This window comes from Salmo salar, chromosome 06 (assembly GCF_965601325.2).
Source record: "Salmo salar chromosome 06, fSalSal1, whole genome shotgun sequence".
NCBI classification, from domain to species: domain Eukaryota; kingdom Metazoa; phylum Chordata; class Actinopteri; order Salmoniformes; family Salmonidae; genus Salmo; species Salmo salar.
This window is the reverse complement of record NC_138296.1, coordinates 17067729-17090363: the sequence shown is the minus strand read 5'-3', so window position 1 is coordinate 17090363 and position 22635 is coordinate 17067729. Positions and strand designations below refer to the sequence as shown.

The window sequence follows — 22635 nt, the reverse complement described above, 5'->3', positions numbered from 1 at the left end:
TTGGGAAGGGTTCATGAGCAAGCATTTCATGGTAAAGTCAACACCGTTGTATTCAGCACATGTGACGAATAACATTTGATTTGATTTTAAATTAATAGGAGTGTATCACTTTGGCAAAAGTATTTTGTATTTGTAGTATTTAGCAGCTCCTCTTACTGGGTTCCAAACAGGAATAAAAAATTCACATCACAACAAACAACAGCCTACATCATAAATAAAACATTTACATCACAACAAAACAACAGCCTACATCATAAATTAAACAATTACATCACAACAAAACCACAGCCTACATCATAAATTAAACAATTACATCACAACAAAACAAAACAACAACCTACATCATAAATAAAACAATTACATCACAACAAAACAACAGCCTACATCATAAATAAAACAATTACATCACAACAAAACAACAGCCTACATCATAAATTAAACAATTACATCACAACAAAACAACAACTTACATCATAAATTAAACAATTACATCACAACAAAATAACAGCCTACATCATAAATAAAACAATTACATCACAACAAAACAACAGCCTACATCATAAATAAAACAATTACATCACAACAAAACAACAGTCTACATCAAAAATAAAACAATATATCATACAAGACATTACTACATTATTACTCTAATATTACACATTTACAATATAAAATGTACAATACTACATTACTACATTTTACAATGTGTGCATGTGTGTCCTCACAGTCCGGGTTGTACCGTGAGGTGTTGTTTTATCTGCTTTTTAATCTGATTTTACTGCTCGCTTGTGTTACTTGATGTGGAATAGTGTTCCATGTAGCCATGGCTCTATGTAGTACTGTGCATTTCCCATAGTCTGTTCTAGCTATGGGGACTGTGAAGAGACCTCTAGTGGCATGTTTTGTGGGGTATGCATGGATGTCTGAGCTGTGTGCTAGTAATTTAAACAGACAGCTTAGTATATTTAACACATCAACACCTCTCACAAATACAGGCAGTGATGAAGTCAATCTCTCCTCCACTTTAGCCAGGAGAGATTGACATGCATATTATTAATGCTAGCTCTCCATGTACTTTTAAGGACCAGCTGTGCTGCTCTGTTCTGGGCCAATTGTAAGTTGCCAATGTCCCTCTTTGTGCACTTGACTATATGACTGGGCAGTAGTCCAGGTGTGACAAAACTAGGGCCTGTAGGACTTGTTTTGTTGATGGTGATGTCAAGAAAGCAGAGCAGCGCTTTATTACAGACAGACCTCTGGTGTATAACACAGTCTAGCCTATGTCATCACTATTTATTTATTTAATATATTTTGGATGAAAGAAGGCTCTTCGGTAAGGTCATTCCACTATCAATGTTTGTCTATGGAGTTTGCATGGCTGTGTGCTCAATTTTATACACCTGTTAGCAATGAGTGTGGCTGAAATAGCCCAATCCACAAATTTGAAGGGGTGTCCCCATACTTTTGTATATATAGTGTAGTTGTACTAGGGACTTTAAGGGTTACCCCCTTGCCGCAGGTGATTGGAGAAAAAAACAGTGAGGAATTCCAGTAGGCTGATCTTTCTGGTTCATCCCTATTGTTTAAGTGAACGATGGACAATTTATGGCATTTATGGCAGCCGGGCAAGTGGAGCCTGCTCTGTGGTTGTCCCAATAGGCAGGGGAAGTTTTAAAACTGAAAACAACCAACCTGCAAAGAATTCAAGTAGGGGTGCTGCAATATACGTACATTTTTTAACCTGCTACACTGGAGGCATAACTTTTGGTCAGGGCGAGCAGAGCTTGAGCAACTTTAAGCTATTGATCTAACTGGCTGAGATACTATTATAGTGGTAACTCACCTAGCCACGCTAGCCTCGGCCTGATGTTGGTGCTAACAAGCTAGCAAGCATGCTATGTTGTGTTACACATCAACATCCATTGTCAGCCAATCAAATCAAATGTTGTTGGTCACATACACATGGTTAGCAGATGTTATTGCGAGTGTAGTGAAATGCTTGTGCTTCTAGTTCCAACAGTGTAGTAATATCTAAAATGTAATCTAACAATTCCAGAACAACTACCTAATACACACACATCTAAGTAAAGGGATGGAATAACAATATATACATGTAAATATATGGATGAGCGATGACCGAGCGGCATAGGCAAGAAGCAATAAATTGTATAAAAATACAGTATACACATTTGGGATGAGTAATGCAAGATATGTAAACATTATTAAAGTGACTAGTGATCTATTTATTAAAGTGGCCAATGATTTCAAGTCTGTATGTAGGCAGCAGCCTCTTTGTGTTAGTGACAGCTGTTTAACAGTCTGATGGCCTGGAGATAGAAGATATTTTTCAGTCTCTCGGTGCCAGCTTTGATGCACCTGTACTGACCTCACCAATCCAGTAGGGGTTGGATGCTATGGTGCGCTTCAATTGGTTACTCGCACTGTGATATTACCTACGACTTGCACAAAGTTCAACTTTGCCCCCCACCAAAAAAAGCATTATTTTCATATCCACCGGTGCGGTTTTAAAGGGTCAGCCATAGTAGAACAGCGCCCCTGGAGCAAATTAGAGTTAAGTGCCTTGTGCAAAGGCACACAGAAAATGTTTTCACCTTGTCTTCGAACCAGCAACCTTTCAGTTACGGGCCAAACTCTCTAACCTCTAGGCTACCTGCCGTCCCGCTGCATTCAGCTCCATAGCCCCATGCTCGCATTACCCACCAGCCCCCGCCCACTTCACTTCTCACCGTTTTCCTCTCATGGAGCACAGTCTCACACTCTGTAACAGTTAGGCCTACGTGTCCGATGTAGCAGGCCATTTAAACTGATTTTCCTGCTTCCTCCCTATTGTTTAATTAAGAGACTGACAAGTTATGGCATTTCTTTGTGTTAACATCTGTCTTCACATTTTCGGGTAAGTGACCATAATCTTCCGACAACCAAAACATTCTGCTGTCTTGGCCAATAGGAAAGAGACTTTCAGACCTTAAAGGTCCAATGCAGCTGTTTTTATCTCAATATAAAATAATTTCTGGGCTACAGTTAAGTACCTTACTATGATTGTTTTCAATTAAAACGGTTTGGTCGTATTGGTCTGTTCACTCATTTATCACCTGGGGATGTTACCAGGCGCCCAAAACTCAATCCCACCTAAACAGGCTGACATTTATTTTCTAACAGCTCTTACACTAAAAGGGCATTATCATAATTCTCACAATTTCACAGTATTCTTCCAACCTCATAGTGTAGAAATATATATAAAACATAGAACAATCACGTTTTTGACTGCACTGTGCCTTTAAAGTCAATCTCTGTGTAGAGTATGACATAGCGATTAATCAGTTGTCATGTGTTGCTGCCTTGCTATGTTGTTGTCTTAGGTCTCTCTTTATGTAGTGTTGTGTTGTCTCTCTTGTCGTGATGTGTGTTGTGTCCTATATTAATATATATATATAAAAAATGTAATCCCAGCCCCCGTCCCAGCAGGAGGCCTTTCCTTTTGGTAGGTCGTCATTGTAAATAAGAATTTGTTCTTAACTGCCTTGCCTAGTTAAATAAAGGTTAAATAAATAAATAAAAAAATCCCAGATTTGGGATCACACAGACACTCCACTGAATAGCAGGCTGGTGATTGCTTTGTAATGCCTGCAGTTAACATTAGCCAGTCACTGATTCCTTCCAAACCACTTATTGTTGAATTAGCGATTTTCAACTTGTTGTGTAATGCTTATGTCCAATGGCCGATGTAGATGTTGACTTGAGTCATGATGATGACTGCTAGCTAAGATTTTTAAAGTATGATGTTGACATGATCAGTCCAATCAAAGCTACTGTACACATAACGTGATTTGACGTCTTTTGATCTGTGACCAATGGCCTTGAGCCTTCTTGGATGGACACTTATAAGGTAACTCCATGGCAGCACCCAAGAGGCTAGAATTTTCTAGCTCTCCCCTAGACTTGGCGGTGACGTAGTATCCCCATGAGTGAAAGAACACTGAGCCAATCACGGCGCAACGCTCTGTATTTTATGCTGGCTTGCCCCACCACCAGTGAAAGCACTGAGCCAGGCTGAAACACCTGCATTTTGGAGCTGCCTTATCAAGACAACTAAAAAGACACCATGTTTATGTAACAGATGTATATCGTACTCTCCTTGCGTTGTGTTTTCTCCTAATAAATCACATCAGCCAGTGGTCCCAGTTGAGCATCATTTATTTCTGTTGTTAAATGGGAAACAGCACGTTAGTTGTGCAGGGCTTAACAATATTGATGGCTGTCGATGGCAAAATCTGTAGCATGAAGACAACTGTGTTAGCAGTGGGCTTATGTGACCATTACATCGGTGTATGCTAGCTAACACACTTATTTACAGCAATTATATGCCAAAGCACATCCCAGAAAGCCCCTCAATCCCTAACAGGTACCATATACCCACACATGTATAAATCAGTAACGTACAGCAAACTTGTACACATTGTAAAATATAAAATATAAAACAGTATTCAGAACGTGACCTACACCTTGCATCACATTTTCATACTGGGAAGACCCGACGTTCGCGATCTCCCCCTATCTACAAGCGGGGCCAATCACAACACACCTTACTGTCATCAGAGTTGAACCAACCAATAAGAATGCTTGAACATTAAATACACATTTCTTTAGAGGCAAGTGGAAACATAACCAACCCTGTTACATTTATATGCGGCTTTATTAACTCAATTATATATATTTTTTACATTGTTTGCATACTGATATGTGACACGTATTAATGCATAAATAACATGCAAAACAGGCCCACTGTGTGTCACATCCACAACACATTTGGGCCGTCCACAAAGCCAGTAACTATAACGATAACTATAATAATAAACTATAAGCTACAGAACTATAAAATGTTGGTGAGCATCCACACTAGAGGAAAGTATCGTTCTACAGTCCTGCACCTGTCAATCAACTGATCAACGCATCCTACTGCACGCTGCCTATTAATAAGATGGTAACACAAGACCGTTAAGGTCTCTAACACACAGATACTGGTTCAGATCATTCATGAGGTCTCTAACCCACAGATACTGGTTCAGATCATTCATGAGGTCTCTAACCCACAGATACTGGTTCAGATCATTCATGAGGTCTCTAACCCACAGATACTGGTTCAGATCATTCATGAGGTCTCTAACCCACAGATACTGGTTCAGATCATTCATGAGGTCTCTAACACACAGATACTGGTTCAGACCATTCATGAGGTCTCTAACCCACAGATACTGGTTCAGATCATTCATGAGGTCTCTAACAAACAGATACTGGTTCAGATCATTCATGAGGTCTCTAACACACAGATACTGGTTCAGATCATTCATGAGGTCTCTAACACACAGATACTGGTTCAGATCATTCATGAGGTCTCTAACACACAGATACTGGTTCAGATCATTCATGAGGTCTCTAACCCACAGATACTGGTTCAGATCATTCATGAGGTCTCTAACCCACAGATACTGGTTCAGATCATTCATGAGGTCTCTAACACACAGATACTGGTTCAGACCATTCATGAGGTCTCTAACACACAGATACTGGTTCAGATCATTCATGAGGTCTCTAACTGTTTCTGACCATTCATTGTTTTCAGGGTGTGTCCTGTGTCATAGTGACAACTGCAAATAATACTTCAATGTACATGTAGTCACTGTCCCCAGGAGAAGTGTGAAGACTGATGAAACGTGAAGCAACTAAATAAATGTTACTGTGTGAATTCCACTGTCATGTTTGGATTGTTTCAAGATTTCACTGTGCATCTCTGAGCTAAGGTTAACTCAATAATTGAATGCTAGGACATTAGCTCCTTGTTCCTTAGCCTCTTAATGATTGCATAATGGTAAACCTACACACGTACATCTTATAGTATTCAGAGTGGTGACACAAGGCTTGCAACCTTGGCAATTCCCACTGGTTATGATTATGGGCCCATAGTGTTCTCATGATAATGGAGTCAGATGGTATATCATAGTAGGGTCATAGACCCCTACACTCATTCTGTCATCCTCAGACAAAGTGAATTTTCACCATTCTTGAAAACTTTTTCACTATGTTTTGGTAGTGACACATTGTCTGGGGTGGTAAGGAATTCAAGTTTGGGGTAAAAATAGGATACAAATTACATATTTTTTTTATCCCACAATTTGCACTACTTCTGTAGAATGACCCATATACTGTTCATCTGTAATTACAAGTACAGGTGCATTAACACAGTCTAGCCTATGTCATCACTATTTGTTGAATTGATTGTTGGATTAAAGAAGGCATATGTCATAGGCTAGACTGTTACCACCACTTTGTTTCCCCTGACCAGACTGGACAAGGCGTATAGAGGCCTACAGTTGATCAGTCTGATACAGCAGGTCAGATCACTAACGTTTAGGTGTAGGCTGCTACAACATTGCTGTAAAGAGTTCTTGCCTGTGTCTGATGGGAGTAAGTTCTTTTCCTGTCCCATGCCCGACCTGCCCAACCTGTGATTTCTGTGAATCTGATTGGTGGTGTGGCATTTTTTTTCTCTCCTGATGCTAACCAGGTGAAATTCCGTAAACAAGCTGTAGCAGAGATACAAGGGTTACCCCATTGCCTGGGTCAAGTGGACTGGCCAGTTGGGCAGAGATATAAGGGTTACCCCATTGCCTGGGTTAAGTGGACTGGCCAGTTGGACAGAGATATAAGGGTTACCCCATTGCCTGGGTCAAGTGGACTGGTCAGTTGGACAGAGATATAAGGGTTACCCCATTGCCTGGGTCAAGTGAACTGACCAGTTGGACAAGTTGAGCCTGCTTTAAACTTGCCCAGGGGGATAAAAATAAATAAATGAAAACATCAAAGCTATAAGGAATTCCAGTAGGTGGAGCCTAAAACTAATATTGCTGGTTGATCCCGATCGTTTAAGTGAAATGTGGACAATATATGACATTTATGGCCGCAAATTGAGCCTGCTCTGTGGTTGTCCAATAAACAGGGGATTGTGGTTCAGGTTTAATAGAGTGATCAGCCTACCACTGGCTTGGTTGTAACTGCGGGGAGGAGCTCACAGCCTGCAATAAAAGCCGGCTGATTCCATGTAATAGTAGAAGCCTTTGGTTTGCGCGCAGTAATAAACTGTCGTAGGGTAAACGTTGTCCTTTAACACAATATGATTTTGTCCTATAGAGTCGACAGTAAGATCATTTGTTTCTAAAATGACTTGGTCAGTAAGTAGTTGTTTCATTACTTTGGTCGTTCTGTTCCTCTGGCAGGTCGATGAAGTCGCAGAAGCTTGCACTTGCATGATTGTACATCCTCAGCAGGCTTTTTGCAAAGCAGACGTCGGTAAGTCATTTTAGACATTTCTGACTTCTGTAGTTTCTCTTCACATGTTGGCAGGCTGCCTACTACACCGTATCATGCAAAAATGTTAGGAATTCTCTGTCGTTGTAATTATTTTCAGGACACACTCATTAGGTCTATTTACATGTTCTCGTAAGTATTTACATAAAGTCGGCAACAATATGGGCTACACCTGGGGTGTATTCATTACGGAAACGTTTGCCACTTAAGAACCAAGTGAAACAGTGAGGGACCTACCTGAATTTTTTTTACGATATCAAATTTATTTGTATAGCCCTTCTTACATCAGCTGATATCTCAAAGTGCTGTACAGAAACCCAGCCTAAAACCCCAAACAGCAAGCAATGCAGGTGTAGAAGCACGGTGGCTAGGAAAAACTCCCTAGAAAGACCAAAACCTAGGAAGAAACCTAGAGAGGAACCAGGCTATGAGGGGTGGCCAGTCCTCTTCTGGCTGTGCCTGGTGGAGATTATAACAGCACATGGCCAAGATGTTCATAAATGACCAGCATGGTCTAATAATAATAATCAGTTGTCGAGGGTGCAACAAGTCAGAAACTCAAGAGTAAGTGTCAGTTGTCTTTTTCATAGCCGATCATTCAGAGTATCTCTACCGCTCCTGCTGTCTAGAGAGTTGAAAACAGCAGGTCTGGGACAGGTAGCACATCTGGTGAACAGGTCAATAGAAACTCTCTTATCCCTGAGGACTGGAGTTTCCCATCCTTGCTCTAGGCCTAAAGATGACTAACTTGTCAAAGGAAATGTTCAACATGACATTATTCAAAGCTTCACATACTTGACATTTTACTTAGAACTCATCAGAATAAATTAGGCGTACATGGCAGAATGGACTAGGCTACATGTCTCAGCTATTAGGTCACTGTTCTGTAAACCTTACTCACTCATTCAGGGTTTGTCTCTGTTAATCTCGCAGATAGGTTGGTTAATGGTTGTTCATTCTGTTAAATGAGAAGGTAGTTCTATTTTGATAAATTGCTGTTAACACCACACTATCAACTGTGTGTATAGGCACCTCGTATAGAATAGGTTAGTCATTGTGAATTTAGTGTCTTGGCACCTTTTCATTCTACTTCAACCATGGATGCAGTATGGTAAAACAGGATGGTTGAGGGTCTTGGACAGCACTACATCATGAGCAGCTACTTGACCTTTCAAAGAATCTTACCTTTACTCAATTACTGTTTGTTAGTGAAGAGGAGTGATGACATGCAACATGCTTCCCTGAGGACATTTCCTGTTTAGTTTATGGAAAAGTGAAGCGACTTTATTTTGTGGTATATTCTCTAAAATGATTGAGGGACACAATGTGTAACACTTGACATGAGAGTAAATTGTTTGGCATGGTGGCTTTGTTGGTAGAGGATGGTGCTAAAGCCTGTGACATCTTGGGTCTGTAATGGATTCAATGTTCTCTCAGATCCCTTAACACCCTGAAACTGATGTTTGACTGGTGCAGCAGAAACTGATTATTTCAGTAGTTAAACCATGTCTCCCTCTGTTTATTTTATTGTGATCAGGGCCAAGGTGGTTGGTGTGAAAGCTGCGTCTGGTAACACCCACTATGATGTCCAACAGATCAAGGTATGATCAGCCTTTATATTAAGTGGTTCTTCCTGCACTGAAACATTGAAGCCCACCTAACCCCAGTCTGACAGCTGGTCCCAATTTGGACCCAACCCTGAAGATCTAGATAGGTACAAGCAGTGTAACTGGAGCTTCTACCATTTAAAAAGAAAAAGAGGATTATTTATAAAAACGGGTCATGCCTCTTGCTCAGTGGCAAAGACATGTTTCAGTGAATGTTCCTACCAGTCCTAGACAATGTTGACATCTCTATGAACTCAGATGCCACTTCATTAAATCAGTTAGATGCAGTTTATCATAGTGCACTGCTCTTTATTATGGGCGACAGGTCTAGTACTCCACACTACATTCTCAACTAGGAAGTTGGTTGGCCCTGTTTGATGTCACATAGGTTGACACATTGCAGTACTTTCATTTATTAATCCCTTTTACAAAACCTCACTGTAACAAACAGCATTACTAACCTTTTGACATAAGTTACCACACCCGGTCTAAGGGATGAATAACTTTGGAGAAGTCCTTCAGTCTTTACTCCGTTAGGTAAATACCTTTTGTTCATTGTTTTTGTGGAACAGGGCATTTCAAAGTGTTGAGGACCTTATTACTGATTTATGTTTGACTGTTTCTCTTCTGCTTGTATTTAGATGTGTATTTCAGGGATCCTCTGTAAAAGAGACCAGTGAGGTTAAGCTGTCTGTACATGCCATATAAACATCAAACTGTAGATGTTTGATGTATCCTTTCTCTCCTCGTGATTGGCTAGATGTTCAAAGGTCCTAACCAGGATATCCATGTCATCTTCACTGGAGGCCCGTGTCACGCGTTTCTGGAAACCAACAAGGAGTATCTCTTCACAGGTGCGGTCCTCACTAGGTTACCTAAGTTCCATTGCCAGCACTGGTTAGAAATGCTTACAGCCTCATGGCCTGCCATTGACTTCATCTTGTATAAGAAAACAAGTGCTTTAGAGAACATTCTCTATACACTTTATATTAGCTTACAAACTCTAAATCATTATACATGCTAATGAAATTACGTTTTTAATGTTTAACTAATTTTTTTGATGATTTCCGGGCTGCATCTGTATATTTCCCGTTGCAGTTTCCTCCAGGGACAGATCTAGGCTCATCTCCCACAATCCTAACCATATGTGGGGGAAAAACAATCCAAGAACATTGTCTGAGGCCAGCTATACCCTACACCACCTTTTCCCTACAGCATATTGATGACTCACAATCTCCTTTGTCTGCAGGCAGGCTGAATACTGATGGAACAGTGCATGTAATAATGTGTGACTTCATTCAGTCCTGGGAGGCTTTGAGTGACACACAAATGAGGAGCTTGACTCTGCGCTACCAAAGCGGCTGCGATTGCAAGGTGTGTTAATATTACTATACATCTGTGTTGTGTATTTACACGGCACGCTTAGCACTCAGGTCACCATTAGCAAATGCAAGAGCTACAGTATTTGTGTAGTGCGTAGGCGCGGCCCACGCTTGGATTGCGTCCTACCTGACAGGTCGCTCCTACCAGGTGGCGTGGCGAGAACCGCACCATGCGCTCTCACCACTGGTGTCCCCCAGGGCTCTGTTCTAGGCCCTCTCCTATTCTCGCTATACACCAAGTCACTTGGCTCTGTCATATCCTCACATGGTCTCTCCTATCATTGCTATGCAGACGACACACAATTAATCTTCTCCTTTCCCCCTTCTGATAACCAGGCGGCGAATCGCATCTCTGCATGTCTGTCAGACATATCAGTGTGGATGACGGATCACCAGCTCAAGCTGAACCTCGGCAAGACAGAGCTGCTCTTCCTCCCGGGGAAGGACTGCCCGTTCCATGATCTCGCCATCACGGTTGACAACTCCCTTGTGTCCTCCTCCCAGAGTGCTAAGAACCTTGGCGTGATCCTGGACAACACCCTGTCGTTCTCCACTAACATCAAGGCGGTGACCCGATCCTGTAGGTTCATGCTCTACAACATTCGCAGAGTACGACCCTGCCTCACACAGGAAGCGGCGCAGGTCCTAATCCAGGCACTTGTCATCTCCCATCTGGATTACTGCAACTCGCTGTTGGCTGGGCTCCCTGCCTGTGCCATTAAACCCCTACAACTCATCCAGAACGCCGCAGCCCGTCTGGTGTTCAACCTTCCCAAGTTCTCTCACGTCACCCCGCTCCTCCGCTCTCTCCACTGGCTTCCAGTTGAAGCTCGCATCCGCTACAAGACCATGGTGATTGCCTACGGAGCTGTGAAGGGAACGGCACCTCCATACCTTCAGGCTCTGATCAGGCCCTACACCCAAACAAGGGCACTGCGTTCATCCACCACTGGCCTGCTGGCCCCCCTATCTCTGAGGAAGCACAGTTCCCGCTCAGCCCAGTCAAAACTGTTCGCTGCTCTGGCACCCCAATGGTGGAACAAGCTCCCTCACGACGCCAGGACAGCGGAGTCAATCACCACCTTCCGGAGACACCTGAAACCCCACCTCTTTAAGGAATACCTAGGATAGGATAAAGTAATCCTTCTAACCCCCCCCCCCCCCTTAAAAGATTTAGATGCACTATTGTAAAGTGGCTGTTCCACTGGATATCATAAGGTGAATGCACCATTTTGTAAGTCGCTCTGGATAAGAGCGTCTGCTAAATGACTTAAATGTAATGTAATGTAATGTAGTGATCTTGGTCTTTCTCTCTCCCTACTCCGATCTACAGATCATCCGCTGCAATTCCCTTCCCTGTCCGATCAGCGCCCCAGATGAGTGCCTGTGGATGGAGATTGGCCAAAGTGGACCCTGGGACAACAACATTGCCTGTATCAAGGGGGGTGATGGGTCCTGTGCCTGGTACAAGGGGATGGCACCGCCCAAGAAGTAGTTTCTGGATATTGATGACCCCTAAACTCTACAAGCCATCTACTCAATGAAAAAAAGCTACAAACCTAAATGAATCTAGGAGGTAGTTTACAACAATTAATTAGAGGACCCATATTGACTTGTGAAGTTGTGATGTCACTGAGGACAGGTTGCAGGAAATGGTCAATGTGATAGAGAGCAACAATATTATGAAAATGTCACTTGTTGTAAAAGTACAATAAAAATGAACTACAAATATAGTGCTTAAGTACTAATTTCCTGTGCCATTAATTTGCTTGTTTTTAAACTGGAACCAAAGGCATTATTGAACATGGTCCTGGAATAGTTTGTCTAAACCAGGGCTTAAGCTTTGTCATTGAACAAATTAAACTCATTGTTGCTTCCTTGGGATGAGCTGTGCTAGTCACAACTAGCAAAAACTGAAATTTCCGACTTGCTAACTGGTAATACAGTGCATTTGGGAAAGTATTCCGACCCCTTTTGCCACATGTTAAGTTACAGCCTTATTCAGAAATGGATTAAATACAAGCTTTGATATGGCAAAGTGAAAAAAGGTTTAGATTTTATTTGCCACTTTAAGTAAAATCCCTTGGGTATTCAGACCTTTCTCTATGAGAATCAAAATTGCGCTCGGGTGCATCCTGTCTCGAATCATCGCTGTTTCTACAACTTGATTGGAGTCAACCTGTGCTAAATTCAATTGCATGGACAGGCACACGTCTAAGGTCCCACAGTTGACGGCGCTAAAAAAACAAGCCATGAGGTCAGAATTGTCCATAGGCTCAAAGGATTATCGAGGCACAGATGTGGGGACTGTTAAATGTCTGCAGCATCGATGGTCCCCAAGAACAAAACCTCCCTCACTGGAAGAGGTCTGGAACCAAGATTCTTCATAGAACTGGCTGCCCAGCCAAACTGTGCAATTGGGGGAGAAGGGCCTTGGTCAGGGAGGTGACGTAGAATCCGATGTTCACTGAGTGCCAGAGTTCCTCTGTGGAGAATGACAACCATCTCTGCAGCACTCCAATCAGTCCTTTATGGTAGAGTGGCCTAGTTTTGCCTAAAGGCACATGAAACTAATATTTACTCTTTGGCCTAAATGCCAAGTGTCACATCTGGAGGAAACCTGGCACCATACCTACAGTGTAGCATGCTGTGGGGATGTTTTTCAGCAGCAGGAAATGGGAGACTAGTCGGAATCGAGGGAAAGATGAACTGAGCAAAGTACAGAGAGATCCTTGATGGAAACCTCAGGACCTCAGACTGGGACGAAGGTTCACCTTCAAACAGGACAACAACCCTAAGCACACAGCCAAGACAACGCAGCACTTCGGGACAAGTCTCAATGTCCTTGAGTGGCCCAGTCAGAGCCCGGACTTGAACCCGATCTAACATCTCTGGAGAGACCTGAAAAGAGCTGTGCAGCGACGCTCCCCATCCAACCTGACAAAGCTTGAGGATCTGCAGATTGAGGAAAGAAAACAATTTAATACATTTTAGAGTAAGGATGTAACAAAATGTCGAAAAAGTCTTAATACTTTCCGAATGCACTGTACATGTGCTGCGTTCAACCAGTTATCAAGTCAGAAGTCTCCTAATTCCGACTAGCATGTGAACGTGGCAATAGACAGTACTCTGATCTTGTACAGTTGAAGTTGGATGTTTACATACACCTTAGCTAAATACATTAAAACTCAGTTTTTCACAATTCCTGACGTTTAATTCTAGTAAAAATTCCCTGTCTTAGGTCAGTTAGGATCACCACTTTATTTTAAGAATGTGAAATGTCCGAATAATAGTAGAAAGATTTATTTCAGCTTTTATTTTTTTCATCACATTCCCAGTGGTTCAGAAGTTTACATCCACTCAATTAGTATTTGGTAGCATAGCCTTTAACTTGGGTCAAATGTTTTGGGAGCCTTCCACAAGCTTCCCACAAGAAGTTGGTTCAATTTTGGCCCATTCCTCCTGACAGAGCTGGTGTAACTGAGTCAGGTTTGTAGGTCTCCTTGCTCGCACATGCTCATTCAGTTATGTCCACAACTTTTCTATAGGATTGAGGTCTGGGCTTTGTGATGGCCACTCCAATACCTTGACTTTGTTGTCCTTAACTTGGTGTCATTGCTCATTTGGAAGACCCATTTGCAACCAAGCTTTAACTTCCTGACTGATGTCTTGATGTTGCTTCAATATATCCACATAATTTCCATCCTCATCATGCCATCTATTTTGTGAAGTGCACCAGTCCCTCCTGCAGCAAAACACATCCACAACATGATGCCGCCAGCCCCTTGCTTCACAGTTGGGATGGTGTTCTTCGGCTTGCAAGCGTCCCCCTTTTTCCTCCAAATATAACGATAGTCATTATGGCCAAACAGTTATATTTTTGTTTCATCAGACCAGAGGACATTTCTCCAAAAAGTACAATCTTTGTCCCCATGTGCAGTTGCAAACCGTAGTCTGGCTTTTTTTATGTCGGTTTTGGAGCAGTGGCTTCTTCCTTGCTGAGCGCCCTTTCAGGTTATGTCGATATAGGACTTGTTTTACTGTGGATATAGATACGTTTGTACCTGTTTCCTCCAGCATCTTCACAAGGTCCTTTGCTGTTGTTCTGGGATTGATTTGCACTTTTGTCACGTCCTGACCAGCAGATGGAGCTATTGTATTAGTTTTGGGGTCAGGACGTGGCAGTTTTGTGTGTGTGAATGTTTGTGTTGGTGATTGGGACTTCCAATTGAAGGCAGGTGTGTTGAGTTGCCTTTGATTGGAAGTCCTATATAGGTGTGTGTGTTTTTCTTTGGGGTTGTGGGTAGTTGTTCTTGCACTGCGTTTTTGTATGCCTGTAAGACTGGTCCTGTCGTGTGTATTGTTTTTCCAGTGGATGCTTTACTCCTTTTTTTTTATTAAAACATGAGCATCCATATTCCCGCTGCAGTTTGGTCTATTCAACACGGCTCTTTTTGTGACAACTTTTCGCACCAAAGTACGTTCATCTCTAGGAGACAGAATGCGTCTCCTTCCTGAGCGGTATGATTTCTGCGTGGTCCCATGGTGTTTATACTTGCGTTCTATTGTTTGTACAGATGAACGTGGTACCTTCAGGTGTTTGGAAATTGCTCCCAAAATGAACCAGACTGGAGGTCAACAATGTTTTTTCTGAGGTCTTGGCTGATTTCTTTTGATTTTTCCATGATGTCAAGCAACGAGGCATTGAGTTTGAAGGTAGACCTTGAAATAGGGTCAACAAAGAATATCTAGTTAACAGAAGAAAAGAAAGAGAAAATCAGGACAGAGGAAAAAGGATATCAAAGTGAAACAGTTCTCTAAAGACACAAGAGACAATAATACAAGAAACAACACTTCTGTAGCTTGTCAACTATGTGTCTGTCTATCCCTGTTCTCTCCCCTCTGCACAGGCCATTCAAACGCTTCACACCGCGTGGCCGCTGCCACTCTAACCTGGTGGTCCCAGCGCGCACGACCCACGTGGAGTTCCAGGTCTCCGGCAGCCTCTGGAACTGCCGGTCTGCAGCCAACAAGGCTGAGTTCATCTCAGCCTATGCTACCCTCCAGTCCCTAGACTTCCTGGTGCTGACGGAAACATGGATTACCACAGATAACACTGCTACTCCTACTGCTCTCTCTTCGTCTGCCCATGTGTTCTCGCATATCCCTAGAGCATCGAGCCAGCGGGGTGGTGGCACTGGAATCCTCATCTCTCCCAAGTGGACATTCTCTCTTTCTCCCCTGACCCATCTGTCTATCTCCTCATTTGAATTCCATGCTGTCACAGTTACCAGCCCTTTCAAGCTTAACATCCTTATCATTTATCGCCCTCCAGGTTCCCTTGGAGAGTTCATCAATGAGCTTGATGCCTTGATAAGTTCCTTTCCTGAGGATGGCTCACCTCTCACAGTTCTGGGTGACTTTAACCTCCCCACGTCTACATTTGACTCATTCCTCTCTGCCTCCTTCTTTCCACTCCTCTCTTCTTTTGACCTCACCCTCTCACCTTCCCCCCCTACTCACAAGGCAGGCAATACGCTTGACCTCATCTTTACTAGATGCTGTTCTTCCACTAATCTCATTGCAACTCCCCTCCAAATCTCCGACCACTACCTTGTATCCTTTTCCCTCTTGCTCTCATCCAACACTTCTCACCCTGCCCCTACTCAGATGGTATTGCGTCCTACCTGACAGGTCGCTCCTACCAGGTGGCGTGGCGAGAATCTGTCTCCGCACCATGCGCTCTCACCACTGGTGTCCCCCAGGGCTCTGTTCTAGGCCCTCTCCTATTCTCGCTATACACCAAGTCACTTGGCTCTGTCATATCCTCACATGGTCTCTCCCATCATTGCTATGCAGACGACACACAATTAATCTTCTCCTTTCCCCCTTCTGATAACCAGGCGGCGAATCGCATCTCTGCATGTCTGTCAGACATATCAGTGTGGATGACGGATCACCAGCTCAAGCTGAACCTCGGCAAGACGGAGCTGCTCTTCCTCCCGGGGAAGGACTGCCCGTTCCATGATCTCGCCATCACGGTTGACAACTCCCTTGTGTCCTCCTCCCAGAGTGCTAAGAACCTTGGCGTGATCCTGGACAACACCCTGTCGTTCTCCACTAACATCAAGGCGGTGACCCGATCCTGTAGGTTCATGCTCTACAACATTCGCAGAGTACGACCCTGCCTCACACAGGAAGCGGCGCAGGTCCTAATCCAGGCACTTGTCATCTCCCGTCTAGATTACTGCAACTCGCTGTTGGCTGGGCTCCCTGCCTGTGCCATTAAACCCCTACAACTCATCCAGAACGCCGCAGCCCGTCTGGTGTTCAACCTTCCCAAGTTCTCTCACGTCACCCCGCTCCTCCGCTCTCTCCACTGGCTTCCAGTTGAAGCTCGCATCCGCTACAAGACCATGGTGATTGCCTACGGAGCTGTGAAGGGAACGGCACCTCCATACCTTCAGGCTCTGATCAGGCCCTACACCCAAACAAGGGCACTGCGTTCATCCACCTCTGGCCTGCTGGCCCCCCTACCTCTGAGGAAGCACAGTTCCCGCTCAGCCCAGTCAAAACTGTTCGCTGCTCTGGCACCCCAATGGTGGAACAAGCTCCCTCACGACGCCAGGACAGCGGAGTCAATCACCACCTTCCGGAGACACCTGAAACCCCACCTCTTTAAGGAATACCTAGGATAGGATAAAGTAATCCTTCTACCCCCCCCCCCCCCCCCCCTTAAAAGATTTAGATGCACTATTGTGAAGTGGTTGTTCCACTGGATATCATAAGGTGAATGCACCAATTTGTAAGTCGCTCTGGATAAGAGCGTCTGCTAAATGACTTAAATGTAAATGTAAATACATCCACAGGTACACCTCCAATTGACTCAAATTATGTCAATTAGCCTATCAGAAGCTTCTAAAGCCATGACATCATTTTCTGGAATTTTCCAAGCTGTTTAAAGGCACAGTCAACTTAGTGTATGTAAACTTCTGACCCATTGGAATTGTGATAGAGTGAAATAATCTGTCTGTAAACAATTGTTGGAAAAATTACTTCTGTCATGCACAAAGTAGATGTCCTAACCGACTTGCCAAAGCTATAGTTTAACAATACATTTGTGGAGTGGTTGAAAAACGAGTTTTAATGACTCCAACCTAAGTGTATGTAAACTTCCGACTTCAACTGTATATATTATTTAGGGTTAGGAAACTGGCAGCTGGAATAAATAGATTTGAGGTCCTTTACGCACAAAATATTGGTGAATGAAAAATCCTGAAAGTTGACATATTTAATCCAATAAATATTGGAAGGTGACGTGTACAATAGCTAAATGAGAAAGTCATTTGTATAAGGGGATTGTAAATATAAATGACAATTGCTTAACCTCTTGCGGATCTTATCCCATTACCAGGAGCAAATTCGACAACATCCGGTGAAATTGCAGAGCGCGAAATTCAACATACAAAAAATGTAATATCAAACATTCATGAAAATACAGGTGTCATACATGATTCTTTAGCTTAGAATCTTGGTAATCGAACCGCTTTGTCCGATTTACAATAGGCTTTATGGCGAAAGCATAGCATTTGATTGTCTGAGGACAGCGCCACGCATATGTCCAGCATAAACATATTTTCAAAACCAGCACAAGCATCACACAAATCTGAAATAGCGATAAAATAAATCACTTACCTTTGAATACCTTCCTCTGTTTGCAATCCCAAGGGTCCCAGTTACACAACAAATGGTCGTTTTGTTCGATAAAGTCCTTTTTTATATCCCCAAAAAGTCAGTTTAGTTGGCGCGTTTGATTCAGTAATCCACCCGTTCAACTCGCTCAATATACAGACAAAGGAATCAAGAAAGTTACCGTAAACTTCATCCAAACAATTCAAACAATGTTTCTAATCAAACCTCAGGTACACTAATATGTAAATAAACACTACATTCCGTCTTAAATTTTATTATGTTCAATACTGGAGATAAATAACGAAGAGCGCGCACTCATACACGCGCTTCACAGGACTTCAGACCCTATGAGGAACACCTTGGAAAAACTCCAACTTCTCATTGGTTTTTAAAGAAACAAGCCTGAAACCTTGTATAAAGACTGTTGACATCTAGTGGAAGCCATAGGTACGGCAATCTCTGAGGTTTTTTTTGGCAGTAATTCCTAAAGCAAAGCATAGGAATGTCCCCCAAAAAAACTCAGGATGGATTTCCTCGAGTTTTCGCCTGCCATATCAGTTCTGTTATACTCACAGACATTATTTTAACCGTTTTAGAAACTTCAAAGTGTTTTCTATCAAATACATCCAATTATATGCATATCCTAGCTTCTAGGCCTGAGTAACAGGCAGTTTACTTTGGGCATGCCAGACTCTCCGAACTTCGGAACACTGCCACCTTAATCCCCTCTAGTTCTTTCCTTTCCCCTCTATGGGTGAGAGGGGGTCTGATTGAAGTTATTCATTGCAAACCTGATCTGACCTATTTGGATTCTCGTGGTCAGTCATGACACTGTTTGGCAGCCCCCTTGTCCACCTCCTCTTCCAAATGGGTTGTCCACCTGCATGCCAACAGATGGGGACGGCCACTCTCCTTGGCCTTTCCCTGCTCCAGGACAGTGTCTTGAGAAATGCCCAAACTTCCCACAGTTGTAGCAGCTCCAGTCTCGTCCTCCGTCAGCTCCAGCAGGGGCCCCTCGGCCTCTACCTCTTCCTCTGCCTCTTTGGTTTCCATGGCTGCCCCCATTTTCTCAATGACCTCTTTCTCTTCCAGAGTAGTACATCAGCTGTGCCTTCTTCAGTGTCTTTCCGTCCTTAGTTTCATTTTCCTTCAACTGTCTTTAGATCTTGTCTCAGTCCTGTCACAGACGCAAGTTTTTCTGTGCTCAGTGTCCCGTCAGCAGGGAAATCTCCATCTGTCCATCTTGCCCAGTCTTCTGTTTGGTCCAGTACCCCACTACCATTTTTTTGCCATTACACTACACAGCCCTTTTGAATCCCAGCACGGATCCTCCAACCTACTCTTACTATTTCCCTTTCCCATACTTAAAGCCTGTTGAACTTAAAAAAAAAAAAAATGTATGTCCATCTTAACACGTCATCTCACACAAATCTTACACTAGGTCTAAACCCCTGTTCAGTCAATTAGTCAATCACATAATACTCACATCCATATTCACTTAGTACTATTCCCAAACACACTCAGTAATCTCACTTATTACTCCTTATGCATCTTCAACTGTTCGTTTGTTGTTACCTCCTATGCATACATATGTATCTTCAACGATCCTCTTGTCATTACCTCCTATGCATACATATGTATCTTCAACGATTCTCTTGTTGTTACCTCCTATGCTTACATATGTATTTAACGGTTCTCTTGTTGTTACCTCCTAGGCTTACATACACATCTTCAACTGTTCTCTTGCCACTACTTCCAATACATATAAAAGAACAGCTCGTGATCAATTACATCTTGTGCTATTATCAGTGGTTCTCAGACCACGTAGACACTTCTCATAAATACCTACAGACAATTGTCATTGGGGCTTTTCCTGCCCTCACTCTAGCCATAGGCTTCTTAGGACTATGGTACCTTTTTTCATTTTTATGTTTAGTTTGATTTGTTTCATTGATTTGTATTTATTTTTATACAAATTAATTTAAATTGACTTACTGAAATTCAGTAGACGTGTCCCTCAGAGGTTTGCCGGATCAGGTATCTTCCCCAGGGCACCTCACAGTAAAGTCTGGTCGGGGCGGGTCCACGTCGTCTTTGGTCAGATGGGAATTTCCCTCACACGGAATGTGCCACCGGTGTTCCCTCGCAGACCTTCACTGACGCCAAGATTAAGGTGGAAATTCAACACCAGGGACACCTGAAGTCAATTTTAAGTGAATCACTCTTTATTATTACAGCCGGAGAGGTTCACAAACTCAATCCAAGCTTGATGAAAACTAAGGCATTCCCTTTCAGTCCTTATATAATGCTACACAAACAAGTCATATAAGCATGATTGACATTCATTATCCCTTATTAACATTGGTTCCTGCATGTGACTGACTGATGCCTCACAAGGCTTCTTCTCTCAAAGCTAGGACCTTGAAACCAAGATACTCCTTTTTGATCCCAGAGCAATGTTCTGGGCGTACTGACAATTGGTCTGAGGAAGAGGTCACAGTCACCTGCACGAACCAAGATCGAGTGAGAGGAGATGCTGTGTACAATTCAAGGCTATCTCCTCAGACAATAAAACTTTCCCACACAATGGGCTATGTCTCAATCACCACATCCTCCAATGGCAGCCTTCCGCATTTGCAGTGGAAGGTGGCTGAGCTACAGCGGTGTTTGTCGGACCATGAGACATCCCAAAAATCAGTATTCTCACAAAAATATTAATAGTGTATGACCCCTCTATGGAAAGGCAAGACTCTCACGAACACATACATATCAGTTTCTTAATGAAACAACAAGGAGGAAGCAGAAAAATCTGTTTTACTGGCCTGCTGCATCGGACGGGTACAGTAGGCCTAACATGACATTCCAACAACAAACCCTGAACTTTCATATACATGCATAACTGACCAAATTATGGAAGATAAGCATTGTCATTTTAACTCAGTAAAGTGAGTGTGGAATAGGTGAACAAAAATAACAAAACACAATTATGACAAACCACCTGGTACTGACAACTTGGATGGAAAATTACTGAGGATGTTAGCGGACTATATTGTCACTCCTATTTGCCATTTCTTCAATCTTTGCCTGCAGAAAAGAGTGTGCCCTCAGACCTGTAGGGAAGCAAAAGTTATTCCGCTACGAAAGAATAGCGAAGGACCCTTTACTTGTTCAAACAGCCGACCAATCAACGTGCTACAGACGCTTAGTGAACTTTTGGATAAAATTGTGTTTGACCAGATACAATGCTATTTCACATTAAACAAATTAACACCTGACTTTCAGCATGTTTATAGGGAAGGGCACTCAACATGTACGGCACTGAAACAAATTAATGATAATTGGCTGAAAGGAATTGATAAGAAGATTGTGGGAGCTATTTTAGGTAACCAGTGCAGCTTATGACATTATCAATCAGTCTGCTGCTGTAAAAAAACGTGTTATTGTAACAGTCTTCGTCGTCTGAAGAAGATGAATCATCGGACCAAAGCGCAGCGTGGTAAATGTTCATGTGTCACGTTGTTAAAAATAGCAGGAGACAGGTGAGTCAAACGCAGGAGACTGAGATCCGTATAAGAGACGTATTTAATAAAGTCCAAAGGAATCACAACAACAAGGCAGGGTAAAAATAATCCACAGAACTGAAGGAGAACAGCTTCAAAATCCAATACACGGGGCGTAGCCCGGCAACCCTAATGCCTATCCAAAATTCGTCGTGAAAACCAAACAATACCAAAACCAATCCTGACTACGTACAACGTTACATGAAAACAATCCCGCACAAATCCCAAACAACAAACTAAATACACCCCCACTAATTACTAACAAGGAACAGGTGCGTACAAATACAGACGTAACTAACAGACACTGAAACATCGATCGGTGGCAGCTAGTAGGCCGGCGACGACGACCGCCGAGCACCGCCCGACAGGGGAGGAGCGCCAACTTCTGTGGACGTTGTGAGAGTACACACCCCCCCCCCCCGACGCGCGGCCCCCGCAGTGCGCCGACGTCGACCTCGGGGACGCCCCGGAGGATGAGGCGCAGGGCGATCCGGTCGGAGGCTGTGGAAACTCTGCAACAAGGCTGGATCCAGAATGTCCCCCACCGGGACCCAGCACCTCTCCTCAGCACTGTACTCCTCCCAGTCCACGGGGGACTGCAGGCCCCCTACCCAACGTTGGGAGTCCAAAATGGACCGGACTGTGTACACTGCCCCCCCCCCCCCCAATGTACAGGGGGGGCGGCGGAACCTCCCGCACCTCAGCGTCCTGCAGTGGACCAGCTACCACCGGCCTGAGGAGAGACACATGAAACGAGGGGTAAATATGATAATATGAAGGAAGTTGTAACCTATAACACACCTCGTTTATTCTCCTCGGGACTTTAAACGGCCCCACAAATCGTGGACCCAGCTTCCGGCAGGGCAGGCGGAGGGTCAGGTTCCGGGTCGAGAGCCAGACTCTGTCCCCTGGTTTGTACATAGGGGCCTCACTGCGGCGGCGGTCAGCGCTCTCCTTGTGCCGTCCTATGGCTAGTTTAAGGCACTCCTGGACGGCACTCCAGGTCTCCTT

The 22635-nt window shown here is 43.4% G+C and overlaps 1 protein-coding gene across 1 annotated transcript; it reads left to right on the top strand.

Moving 5' to 3' along the window:
* Positions 1 to 7300: 7300 nt before the first annotated feature.
* LOC145879802 (metalloproteinase inhibitor 2-like) lies at positions 7301 to 12103 on the top strand (the record flags this gene model as incomplete). The annotated part of the gene is made up of 5 exons (XM_082976337.1): positions 7301 to 7365; positions 8921 to 8984; positions 9751 to 9844; positions 10240 to 10364; positions 11706 to 12103. Coding segments are annotated over 5 exons (510 nt in total), but the record flags the coding sequence as incomplete, so codon positions are not given.
* Positions 12104 to 22635: the final 10532 nt, after the last annotated feature.